General features: G+C 41.6%; 1 protein-coding gene across 2 annotated transcripts in view; it reads right to left on the reverse strand.

The window, feature by feature from the left end:
• Positions 1-856: 856 nt before the first annotated feature.
• The window catches only part of GALNT7 (polypeptide N-acetylgalactosaminyltransferase 7), a 376325-nt gene continuing 364981 nt past the window's right edge, over positions 857-12200 (reverse strand). For both annotated transcript variants that reach the window (XM_030191545.1, XM_030191546.1), the window contains exons 11-12: positions 8495-8623; positions 857-4419 (exon numbers count right to left, since the gene is read on the reverse strand). In XM_030191545.1, the coding sequence (XP_030047405.1) occupies positions 4282-4419; positions 8495-8623 (267 nt within the window). In that variant the 3' untranslated portion in view covers positions 857-4281. The remainder of the gene's footprint in view (positions 4420-8494; positions 8624-12200) is intronic.

Genomic DNA, 12200 nt, shown 5'->3' on the forward strand with positions numbered 1-12200 from the left:
CCACTGTGCTGTAGTAGATAATGTTTTTAAAGGAAATTGAGGGCTGGTGCAGTGGCTCAGGTGCTGGGCACTACCATATATGGAGGGCTTCTGGTTTGATCGAGTCAGGTCTTGTGCTTCCTGGATTAGCTGGTGCCAGGGATGCTGCAATCATGGTCATTGCTTAGAAGGGACACCTGGGTGCTGGATTCAGAGCCTATGACTACAGGGTTCCAGAAAGAGACTTGGTGAATGACCCCGGCCCAGAACCACCATTGCAATGACTACATATGCCGAGACATACAAACCCCCAAGTAGCTGAGAATGAAGCTCTTAGTGCCTATCCCCAGTCCTGATTCTAATTGGACTGGAAGGAGAAAGAAGCAAGAGGAAACTGCTGGATCAAAATAATAAAACATAAAAAAACCCCCACATTAGCAAATGATCTACAGACAAGTATTCACCGTCCCATTTTCTTTCTTTCCTTCTAAAGAGGGAGGTACTCCACGGAGTGATGGTTACTATCTATCAAGTTACCTTTATAAACTATGGAAGCACTTTTAACATGCTCACTTTGGGGGCAATTCTGTATGGAGTGTGTAAGAACAACATTACAGTCTCAATTTTATAAACGGCACACAAAATTAGCACTATTCTATAAATGGTGCTCGGAGTTGGGCACCATTTACAGAATAGTGTTTTGTGCCAGAATCTGTGTCCAATTTTGGGCAGGAGGATTTACACCAAGTAAAACCTGGTGTAAATTCTCGCACCTAAATTAGATGCCGATCTCCCTTATTCTATAAATCTGTGCGCAAATTCCAGGAATGTCCCTGATCCGTCCCTGCCCCTCCCATGGCCCACCCTTTTCGGATCCATGTGCAAATTTTCCTGGTGCCTAAAGGTGTGCGTGCAACTTTTAATTAATGCCAATTATTGGTGCTAATTGGCTCATTTATCAATTAAATTGCACAAGTAAATTAGGTGCACGCTCAATTTTGAGCACCATATATAGAAATAGGGTATTTATGTGCTCTAGTAAGCTTATATAAAACTTGCCTGGGGGTATATGAGTCTACCTGTAACAGTGCCTACTTTTATATGATATATGCGTAGAGATTCCCAGAGGTGGGCTTGGCCTTATGTGCATATTTTATAATATACATGCATGTGGTGTGTATACCTAATCACAATTACATCTACCTCAGAGTAGGTGCAAATGTGTGTGTCTACGTTCCCTCTGGTAATTTCAGAAAGGCACATGAGTGCTCACCTTGCATTTAGAAAACAGATACAACATATGCGCCCATATGCCTTTTCTGCCTAGTTTCCTATTATAAAATTAGACCCCATGTTTTTGAGGATTTTAAATTTTTTTTAACTTACTGGTGCAATTCAATCAAATCATAACCTACAAATTCTAACTTTTGCCTTTTTTTAAGCCCCAGATTGAAGGATCATTATAGGGTTTCGGCAGCAGCTCAGAGGTAGATTCTACGGCAAGGGTTAGGAAATGCTGTAGCAATATTTTTGAAATTCAGTATATTTGCATAAATTTACAAGACTGTACATTACTTAATGTATAAAAAAAATCAATTTTATTATATTCCTAGCTTTCAGTATTTTATTAAACAAAATAATTTCATAGCCTATTGTATAAGAACAGCTTTGCTTAATTTGATCTTTTCTATTTTACTTTTCATTCTTTCGTACCCTCCCCTTGCTGTTTTCTCTTCTTACCTCACTACATTATGCTTCTCCCCTTCCATAGATTCATTTTTCTCTTCTTTCCTTCCTTCTCCTCCAACTTCTCCTTTCCTTCCCAGCACTATGTTATATTTTTTCTTCTTCTTCCCTCACTTCAGCTGAGGCCTCCTCTCCATATTGCCTACTGATCGTCCCTTTCCTCCCTCACCCCTGAACCACAGCAGACAAACAGGCCAAATCCTCTCTATCAACTGCTAGCCTATTTCCAGCCCTAGATACTGGTCTGCCTTTCCTGCCACCAAGACACCATTCTCTTCCTCCTGGTGCACTGACACCACCAGCCTCCTTCCATACTCCAGATATCAGCCACCTTTTTCCTACCCTGCTCCACTAAAGATACCAGATTCCGCCATTGCTCCTATCTAAGCACAAATCCAGAGACACCAGCCTTCTCCTTGCTTGTCTTTCTCCCTGAAATACCACTGTAATCTCCTCTTTGAGGTATGCAGCACCAGTTAAACTCTCTGAAGTCGCGAGAGTCATCGGTACTGGCTGTGATGTTGAAAGCACAGATGAGCAGCACCAAAGGCGGCTCAGAGAAAGGAATAGCACTTCAGGGCCAAAAGGGAGGAAAAGGAAGGGAAGGATAAGCCAGTGCTTGGGAAAGAGTGAGGAGATGCTATTTCCAGCAATTCTGTTGCAAAAGGCAAATTATGAATTAATCACTGTAATGATGTAGGATACTGGGGACTGTGATTATTTCACAACAGAAAGGTTAAATGGTCACTAAAAGAGGGAGGAGACAGAGAAATTAGATGTTCTAGTTTCTTTAATCTTAATTATATTTGACCTTGAAATATTATGTCAGATTTTCACACCTTCAATAAAATTCTAACTCTTGAGACAGCTGTAGACAAGGAAGATGGAGGGAATGGCCTGGCCTGGGAGAAGGAGTGATCTAATGGTTAGTGCTTTGGGTAATGGTCCAAGAGGAGAACTGGGACATAAGCTTAGGACTCTTTTCTGTCACTGACCGTGCGATCTTGGGTGAGTCACTAACTCCTATCGCTCCAGCATCCAGTTGACAATAAAACAGTACTCTTAATTTGGCTACCTCTGTTAAGAAAACATAAAAAGACAACTTTGTCAGCGGATCCATTTCTCATCTCTGCAGGAGCCAGCTCTGAGATAGTCATCCTGGCATTTACTATAGTATAAGAGCTAGCATTTCATTCCTTCTAGAGCTATGTACTATTTGTAATTAATCTATTATGGTGATCTAGTAGATTAACTTTCCTTAAACGTCTGCTGTCACCTTCCACTCTTCCCATTTCAGCTCAAGAATTATACGCAGAAAATTAATCTAAGATATTTAAGCATAACCTTGGACAGCGACTAACCTCAACAATCCTGCCTGGAACCTTTCCTAATAGCCTGATGTTTTTACAATACTTCCTCTTTTCAGTACAGTCTCTGTCAAGCTAGTAATTTTGGCCAGTTTGGCCAGTAAGTTAACACATTCAGTGACTCAATATTTTACTGGGTGTGTTATTAGTTATGTAGCTGGATATTTTTGACAATGCACTGTATGGCCCTTTGGAAATCCCTGTCTAGGCATTTAAAGCAATCCCTATCACGGCGATGTGATTTAGCAAAACCATAGCGAAAACTTTACTCAAGTTTAGTACAGTTTTTGGTTTTAATAAATATACAGAGACACGAGATGAACTCAGTTGGCTGAACATGCCCCTTCTGAAAAGCAGCACGCCTGTGAACGAAGGCCACCTTTAGTAATTAGCTGTGGCAGTGCTTTATAAAATGTGGGATTAACGTTCAGCTGCAGGATATCCGATTAAAGATAACTGGATAACTTATCCAATTATCTTTAACTAGATACTCAAACACATACCTGGTTACGTCTGCAGACTTATCCGGTTAACTTAAGGTCAGCAATTCTTCCCAACTAGACTTAACTGGTCATCTTTAACCACATAATACTATTTTGGTTAAAGATAATCGTGCCCCACCCACCAGCATGCTTTTTTTTTTTTTTTTAATTCCTTCTCCTTTTGACTGGCTACACTTTGGCCAGATATCAAGCTGTCCTGAGAAAAGAAACCCGGTTGCCAGGACAGGATACTTAAAAGTGAAGATTTGTCTGGATAACTTCCAACATTAGCTGGACAAATCTTTTGAATATCAGATCCTATGAATTTAAAATGCAACAGGTTGACAATCACAAATAAAAAGAAAGTCTGGCTACTAGAATCATCTTCAAGTGTATACAATAAAATACCTTCAAACCCTGAGAATAGTCCCAAAGACGACAAATTGTGCCTTTAACTTTGCTCTTAGAAACACAGCTTGAGGCACATTTACAAAGGTAATCCTAAAACCAAAAGATGTAAACATCTACTAAGTTTAAGGTAAAAGCAGTTTTGTAAACATTAACTGCAGGATGGCAACGCTACCGTAATATCACAGTTCGTTGCTGTCCTTCATCCATTCAGAAGGCTTCAGGCTCATAGCTATGCAAAGAGACCAGTTTGCAGTAGCTTTCAGGTACGGTAGAATGTGTGAGAGCAGTTCGATTCCCTATACACTGAGAATGTTGTTCATTTCCCACTTCTGTGTACTTTTGTTGGAGTCGCACTCAGAAATGAATACTTGATGTAAGACCTCGGAGCGATCCAAGCACTTTCCTGTAGGAATGTGGGTAAATCTATGCATGTTCTGGAAAAGAGCATGAACAAAGCAGGTTTCAAATATGGTTTTCAGATGTGCCCAAACATATGTGATTTTAAAATGTTATCACACACACACACAAACCATGAAAATGGGCAATGGACCATAAGCAAAGCAAAAAAAATGACATACTGGAGTCTACAAAATGCTTTTATTTCAGACTGCTTTAAAATCAGATTTGGCCGAGATTTAATGGTTTATATTCTGCAGTAACTTTGTAAGTCTATGTGCTTTGAAAATGAGCCTCATAACAGGCAGAAAAGAACAATTAATCAACATGACGAAACACACAAACAATATACAATTCCATAAAGTACATCCCAAGACCACTGTGTAAATATCCCTTCAGCATTCGGACCACTGTAATCCCATAAACCAGCTTAAATAAATGGCTCTTTTCAAGTTGATTCTTAAAAGAAGAGGGCCGAAATCAGTAAATGGCACAGAGTAGTAGATTGCGGGAAAAATTTGTGCTCAGCGTGATTCTATAAAGGGTGCGCCAGGCTGAGAACTCTTTATAGAACAGCGCTTAGCCTGTATTACCATGGAATTCTGTAATACAGTGCGCACAGCCCTTGACCCTCCCCACGGCCATGCCCCTTTTGGGTTTTGCACTATAGGATATGCATGACCAGTGTTACAGAATAGCACCCAGTGAGATACATGTGCAAATCTTAACTGCCAATTAACACCAATAATTGTTAGCATCCAATTATTGACTGTTAATTGCTTGTTAAACAATTGAGTTGTGTGCACAACTGAGGATTGCACCTAAGTTTGAGCATGTAAATGTTGGTGACCTTTATTGAATCCAAGGGTAAGTTCCAGTGGGAGCAGGTTCCATTTTCTCAGTATAGCAACAAAAAGGTGCATCTTCTGGTATCCTCGAAGCTAAAGTCTGCAAAGTGGGCACATAGGGAAGCATACTCTCTCCGACCACAAGAATTGAACAGAAGTATAAATTTGCCATGAGTTTGTCCAATAGTGTGCTGAAATACGATACCATGCTTATATAACCAATTCTTTGGACAAATTTTTATAGACTTTAAAATATAATTCAAACCGGAGTATTAAAAGCCAAAAGGATCTGAAAAGGGGGATAATAATGCCCCTCGGCACCCAGCAGAATTCAGCCTTAAGGCATGCACTATGCACCCTTTGCATGCTGTCTGTGAAATCATTACAAAATAGCTAGTGTTCTTAACTGATCAATTAAGAAAGAGAGCCGGTTCTAGCAGAGGCATAAAGTTTCCAGCAGCATGATATTTCCACAATTCCATGCAGATTATAAAGGTTATATTTTTCAGTAACAAAAATTTAAAAATAATAAAAATGACAAGAAACTGCACAACCTACTGTGTCAAGAGAGCTTTTGGATTTCAACACGGGAATCAAAGTTTAAGGGAAGGATAAGCCTTCGGGGGGTGGGAGAAGGGTTCCATGGACCACCAGGGTTTTTACTTTTTTTTCAGGGGAGGGTTACATATTTGGGGGTGTAGGGGTACACTGGACCTCCGGGCCCTTACGTGCTTTGGTGGTGTAAGGGGCCTGAAGTCCACTGGACCACCAGGGCTGTGACAGCTGGTCTCCCCTATTCCTATGCAATTTGCATTCAGAACCAGTGAGTTCGTTGTTTCATGTGCTTGCCAGCTCTGAGCGTTCCTCGGGAGGAAATGTGGGCGCTACTCCAGTGCTAATGGCCTCTACTGCCCACATCTGCTTCTCAGAATCGGGGCCTAGGTGAAGAAACTCAGTTCTAAAACAGATCGGAATGGAAACATCATCCCCCAACATTCATTCTTCATCCCCCAGCAAAGAACAGCCACCAATTTCAAAAACGAAATATAAAATACAAAATGACAATAAAACATTTCAAAACAGGAGCCAAGTCAAATACAATTCAATAATTTAAACATATGTTTCTCAAGCCAGTCCCATGGACATACCTTGACATTCTTGTTTTCAGGATATCCATCAGGAAAGTTCATGAGAGGTTTGCATATAACAAAGGCATTGCACACAAACCTCTCACATTGTATTCACTTTGGATATCGAGAAAACTGGTAAGAGAAAAGCTGGTCACCGCGGGGGGGGGGGGGGGGGGGGGGGGAGAGAAAGACATTCCAACTTGACTATAAGCCAAGACCCCAATTTTTGGGCTTTTTTGGAGGGGGCCAAAATCTTGGCTTATAGTCAAGTATATACGGGTAATTGGCCCGTTAATACAATTGCCCTGCAAGTTCTCAGCAGTGAGAATTAAGGGTAAAATTTTTATTCTTAAGGTAAAGCAAAGCGTAAACAAATGAAAAGGTCTAAAGAGTTAGACACATGGAGGGGCATTTTAAAAATGTCCAAAGGAAAAAAAGTCTTGCTCATAACATCCAAAAAAAAGTTCATCTCACAGCCATAATCAAACAGGAAAAACATCTAGATTTTCTGTTCGATTATGGTTTTGAGATGGATGTTTTTGTACTGAAAACATCCAAAATGAATAGCCATTTTCCAAAGAGAAATGTTCAACTTTTGAAGAACAAAAACCAGGGGCACGAATGTTTATCTGGCATCATTTTAAAAAATATAGGCACAGAGTCATTCCTGTAGAAGAGAAGAGTACCCTAGTGATTAGTGCAGTGCACTGGAAACCAAGAGAGACAGGTTCAAACCCCATTGTAACTTTTTTTTTTTTTGTAAATGTGATCTCTCCACGACCTGAAAACTACTTATTATATATCTGAATGTACACCACTTCATGTTTGCAGGTGTCTTATATATTTAGGTACAGTAGGTATATTTCTGTTTCTCAGAAACAAACAAACAAAAAAAGAGTTGAAGTGGGACATGAACCTGGGTCCCTTGTTTCATAGTCCACTACACTAACCATTAGGCTACTCATCTGACCTGCTTGCTGCTTTGTTCAGAATGGCCATAATACCTGTAGCTGATACAGCCTACTTTTCCTTTACAGTTTCACTTTCAGGGGAGAAGGAGAGGGACAGCAGCCAATGGGGGATTCATGAGGGTCATGCCTTAATCCCTCCAGTGGTCAGCTGCTCAATTAGAGCAACCTATTGAACTTGGATGTGACTGAAACAGGTCTAGATAAAAACATCAGTCCTGCCCACTACATGTACCCTTGCTAATTGGATGAACTATAGTGTGAAACCAGGGCTGCCGAGAGGGGGAGGGCAAAATTCCTCGGGCCTGGGACTCCAAGAAGGGCCTGGCTCTGGGGTCTCTTGCCCTCTCCTGCTCCCAGGCTGCCGGTGCCGCAGTCCCCACCTGCCTACCCTCAGCTCCCTTCTGTCTGCCACCTGGTCCCCTGCATTTAACAAAAATCTCAAAATCGGCAGCGCAGCGCCTTCTGTGTGAAAGCAGAGATCGTGTCAGGTGGGCCTTCCCTCACTGTGTCCCGCCCTCTGCTGATGTAACTTTCTATTTTTGCGAGGGTGGGACACAGTGAGGGAAGGCCCGCCCGAGGCGATCTGCCGCTTTCAACACAGAAGGCGCTGCACTGCTGATTTCGAGATTTTTTTTTTTAAATGAAGGGGGTCGAATGGCAAACAGAAGGGAGCTGAGGGAAGGTAGGTGGAGACTGGGGACTGCAGCGCCAGCGGCCTGGGAGCAGGAGAGGGAGGCGACAGCAGTAGCAATTGGGGGAGGCGGGGGTGGGGCGGTGATGATCCTTGGGGGGTGGCTGGGAGCAGCCTTGCCCCGGGCCCGGCTCAGTCTCTCGGCGGCCCTGTGTGAAACACCAAAATTCTAATTTTCCAATATTAGGATTTGGACGTTTTTAGCAGATTGACCTTTTTTTAGGCATTTAAAGACATCCATCTGCTTTGAAAATGAGCAACCAAGTTTCATAGGATGACTTCTTTTTCTTACTAAAAGATCTTCAACAGTAAGGGTAATAAAGAAATGGAATATATTGAAATACAGAAGATAAACAGTAATTTAGCTTTTTTGTTTGTTTAAAAAAATTAGATGGAGTGGTATTGTTTGGAGCGAAGGAAAAATTAAGAAGACATATGCAAGAAATAATAAGACCCCACAGACTGGAACTTACCTTGAAATACTGCCACTCTTTGTACTCATTCATATCGCAGTGTGTAATCATAATTTTTGATCCATCAGATCCTTTTGTCAAGCATTGATCATACTGCATCAGCTGATTAGCTTCATTGATTCTAAAAAGCTAACCAAAATTAATGCTGTTAAACTTTTGTAATAATATTTATTTAGTTACTGTATTTTATAAACAACCTAAAATTCTAGACACTAGAACAAAAGGAATAATAGGCTAAGAAAATTTTGAATGTTATGGAGAAATTATGTCTTACCTGAAAATGTTTTTTCCTTTAGTCCTTAAGACTATTCTAGAGAAGCAGGTATTATATCTATCGGCCAGCAGGTGGAGATAGATAATTCAAAATTGTGGTGTGCTCTATAAGATCCATCTCCACTATTCAGTATTTGCAATAATCAGCAGTGGAGAGATGAAAACATAGTAACATAGTAGATGACGGCAGAAAAAGACCTGCACGGTCCATCTAGTCTGCCCAACAAGATAAACTCATATGTGCTACTTCTTGTGTATACCTTACCTTGATTTGTATCTGCCATTTTCAGGGCACAGACCGTAGAAATCTTGCCCAGCACTAGCCCCGCCTCCCAATCTCGGCTAACCTTCTGAACAGGATTCCTTTATGTTTATCCCACGCATGCTTGAATTCTGCTACCGTTTTCATCTCCACCACCTCCCGTGGGAGGGCATTCCATGTATCTACCACTCTCTCCATGAAAAAATACTTCCTGACGTTTTTCTTGAGTCTGCCCCCCTTCAATCTCATATCATGTCCTCTAGTTCTACTGCCTTCCCATCTACAGAAAAGGTTTGTTTGCGGATTAATACCTTTCAAATATTTGAACGTCTGTATCATATCACCTCTGTTTCTTCTTTCCTCCAGGGTATACATGTTCAAGTCGGCAAGTCTCTCCTCATACGTCTTGTAACGCAAATCCCATACCATTCTTGTAGCTTTTCTTTGCACCGCTTCAATTCTTTTTACATCCTTAGCAAGGTACGGCCTCCAAAACTGAACACAATACTCCAGGTGGGGCCTCACCAACGACTTATACAGAGGCATTAAAACCACTTTTCTTCTGCTGGTCACACCTCTCTCTATACAGCCTCGCAACTTTCTCGCTGTGGCCACCGCCTTGTCACACTGTTTCGTCGCCTTCAGATCCTCTGATACTATCATCCCAAGATCCCTCTCCCTGTCCATACCTATCAGACTCTCCCTGCCTAACACATACGTCTCCCGTGGATTTAAGGAGTAACCAAGAGAAATGTAGTCCATCCTCTCCCTAAAGAGAATATCCATCCAAACTCCAACAATAAACTGATGAACAGCACAACTAAAAAAAACAAAAAAAAAACAAGCTCTGTAAAAAGAACCCAGCAAGGAGAAACCAACAGGTCACTAGGAACCTAAAGACAATCTGCAAAAATGGGAGTGACTTTGGAATAGTCTTAAGGACTAAAGGAAAGAAAATTATCAAGAAAGACAATTTCTCCTTCCTTGTAATCCTAGACTATTTCAGAGAAGCAGGATGTAACAAACCCAAAGAAGGGTGGGAAGAAGTCACTGCTACCCCCAAAACAGCAGACCCGAATTCATCATCTTTCTGAGTGGCAAGATCAACTCTGTAATGCTTTGCAAAAGAATGCAGAGAAGACCAGGTCACCTACTTGCAAATCTCAAATGGAGACACCAGTCTCTTCTCTGCTTAATAGGCAGCTGCTCCCCTCATAGAGTGAGTGTGAAAGGCCCCTGGCACATGTTTACCTGCCAGAACATAGGCCGAGACTATTAACTCTTTCAGCAAATGAGCAATAGTTGGCTTAGATGCTGCCAGGCCCCTGCAATGACCAAAGAGGACGAACAGCTTGTTCGACTGTCTGAAGTCGTTGGTACCTCTAAATACCTGAACAATAAGGAAAAGGGGGGATGGGACTTGATATACCGCCTTTCTTTGGTTTCTGCAACTACATACATATATACAGGTACTTATTTGTACCTGGGGCAATGGAGGGTTAAGTGACTTGCCCAGAGCCACAAGGAACTGCAGTGGGAATCAAACCCAACTCCCCAGTACCCTACAGACATCCAAGGAACAAAGAGGCAAAATGAGCCACACAATCTTCCTCACAGAAGGGAGATCAAGCGACTTGATTCACGTGAAAAGACAAGATCACCTTAGGAAGAAAGGAAGGTACTGTTCCCAGAGAAACTCCAGCCTCCATGAAACAGAGGAATGGATCACGACAAGAAAAAGTGTGAAGCTCCAAAATCCTTCTGCTGAAGTAATGGTCATCAGAAGCACAGACATTCAACATCAAATCCTTCACAGTAGATTTCTTGAGAGGCTCAAATGGGGCCTTCTGAAGTGCCCACAGCGCCAGGTTGAGATTCCACTCTGGACAAATTAGCTGCAAAGGAGGAAGATGATGACCAATCCCCCTCAGGAAAAGAACAACATCCGTTTGAGCAGCCAACAAAATATGAGCAAGAAGATCCCGGAAGCAAGCTAATGCAGAAACTTGAACTATCAGAGAATTGAAAGTCAAACCCTGTTGGAGGCCCAACTGGAGAAAGGCCAAAATCTAACCCAAAGAAGAAGAAAAAGAAGAAGTCGCCCTCTCAGATCACCAACTTTCAAATGTTCTCCAGACCCTAGCATACGCTGTAGAAGTGGAACATTTCCTGGCATGAAGAAGAGTGGTAACAACTGCCTCAGATAACATCTGAACCTTAGTCTCACTCTTTCAAGAGCCAAGGAGTAAGACCAAGGTGAGAAGGATTGTCCATCAATATTGGTCCTTGATTCAACAGCCACAGTGGAAAGACAGAGAAGACCCGAGGCAGGTCAGGGTTAAACCACAGTATCCATCTCCTGGGAATCTGTCTCCCTTCAACTGCTGAAGAAGCTATTCAGTGCTGATAAGGCAGAGAAACTGAAATACATCTCTGTTAACCTGGAAGATGAAATGGAGCAATTTGACAAATTAAAGAGTAGCAAATCGCCTGAACCGGATAATATACATCCCAGAGTACTGACAGAATTGGAAAATGAACTTGCAAAGCAATTGATGGCAATACATCATTTATCTTTAAAATCAAGCATGATACCAGAAAATTGGCGGGTGGCCAATGTAATGCCAATCTTTAAAAGGGGTTTCTGAGGTGATCCGGGAAATTATAGACCGGAAAGCCTGATGTCGGTGCTGGGCAAAATGGTAGAGACTATCATAAAGAACAAAATTACAGCATAGATTACTGAGACAAAGCCAACATGGATTTAGACAAGGGAAATCTTATCTCACCAACCTATTACATTTCTTTGAAGGGGAGAATAAATATGTGGATAAAGGTGAGTATCTGGATTTTCAAAAGGCATTTGACAAAGTACTTCATGAAAGCCTTCTGAGAAAATTAAAGAGTCATGGGATAGTAGGTAATGTCCTATTGTGGATTAAGTTAAAAGATAGAAAAAAAAACAGAGTTAAATGGTCAGTGTTCTCAATGGAGAAGAGTAGTAGAAAGTAGGGTTCCCCAGGGGTCTGTGCTGGGACCGCTGCTTTTTAACACATTTATAAATGATCTAGAGATGGAAATAGCTAGTGAAGTCAAGCTTCCCAAGTAGGTCCACCCCCTAATCTCCAAGTCCTGGCTATGTCCATTTTTGCAGCCAAGATCAACAAATGG

This window comes from Microcaecilia unicolor, chromosome 2 (assembly GCF_901765095.1).
Source record: "Microcaecilia unicolor chromosome 2, aMicUni1.1, whole genome shotgun sequence".
Lineage (NCBI taxonomy): Eukaryota > Metazoa > Chordata > Amphibia > Gymnophiona > Siphonopidae > Microcaecilia > Microcaecilia unicolor.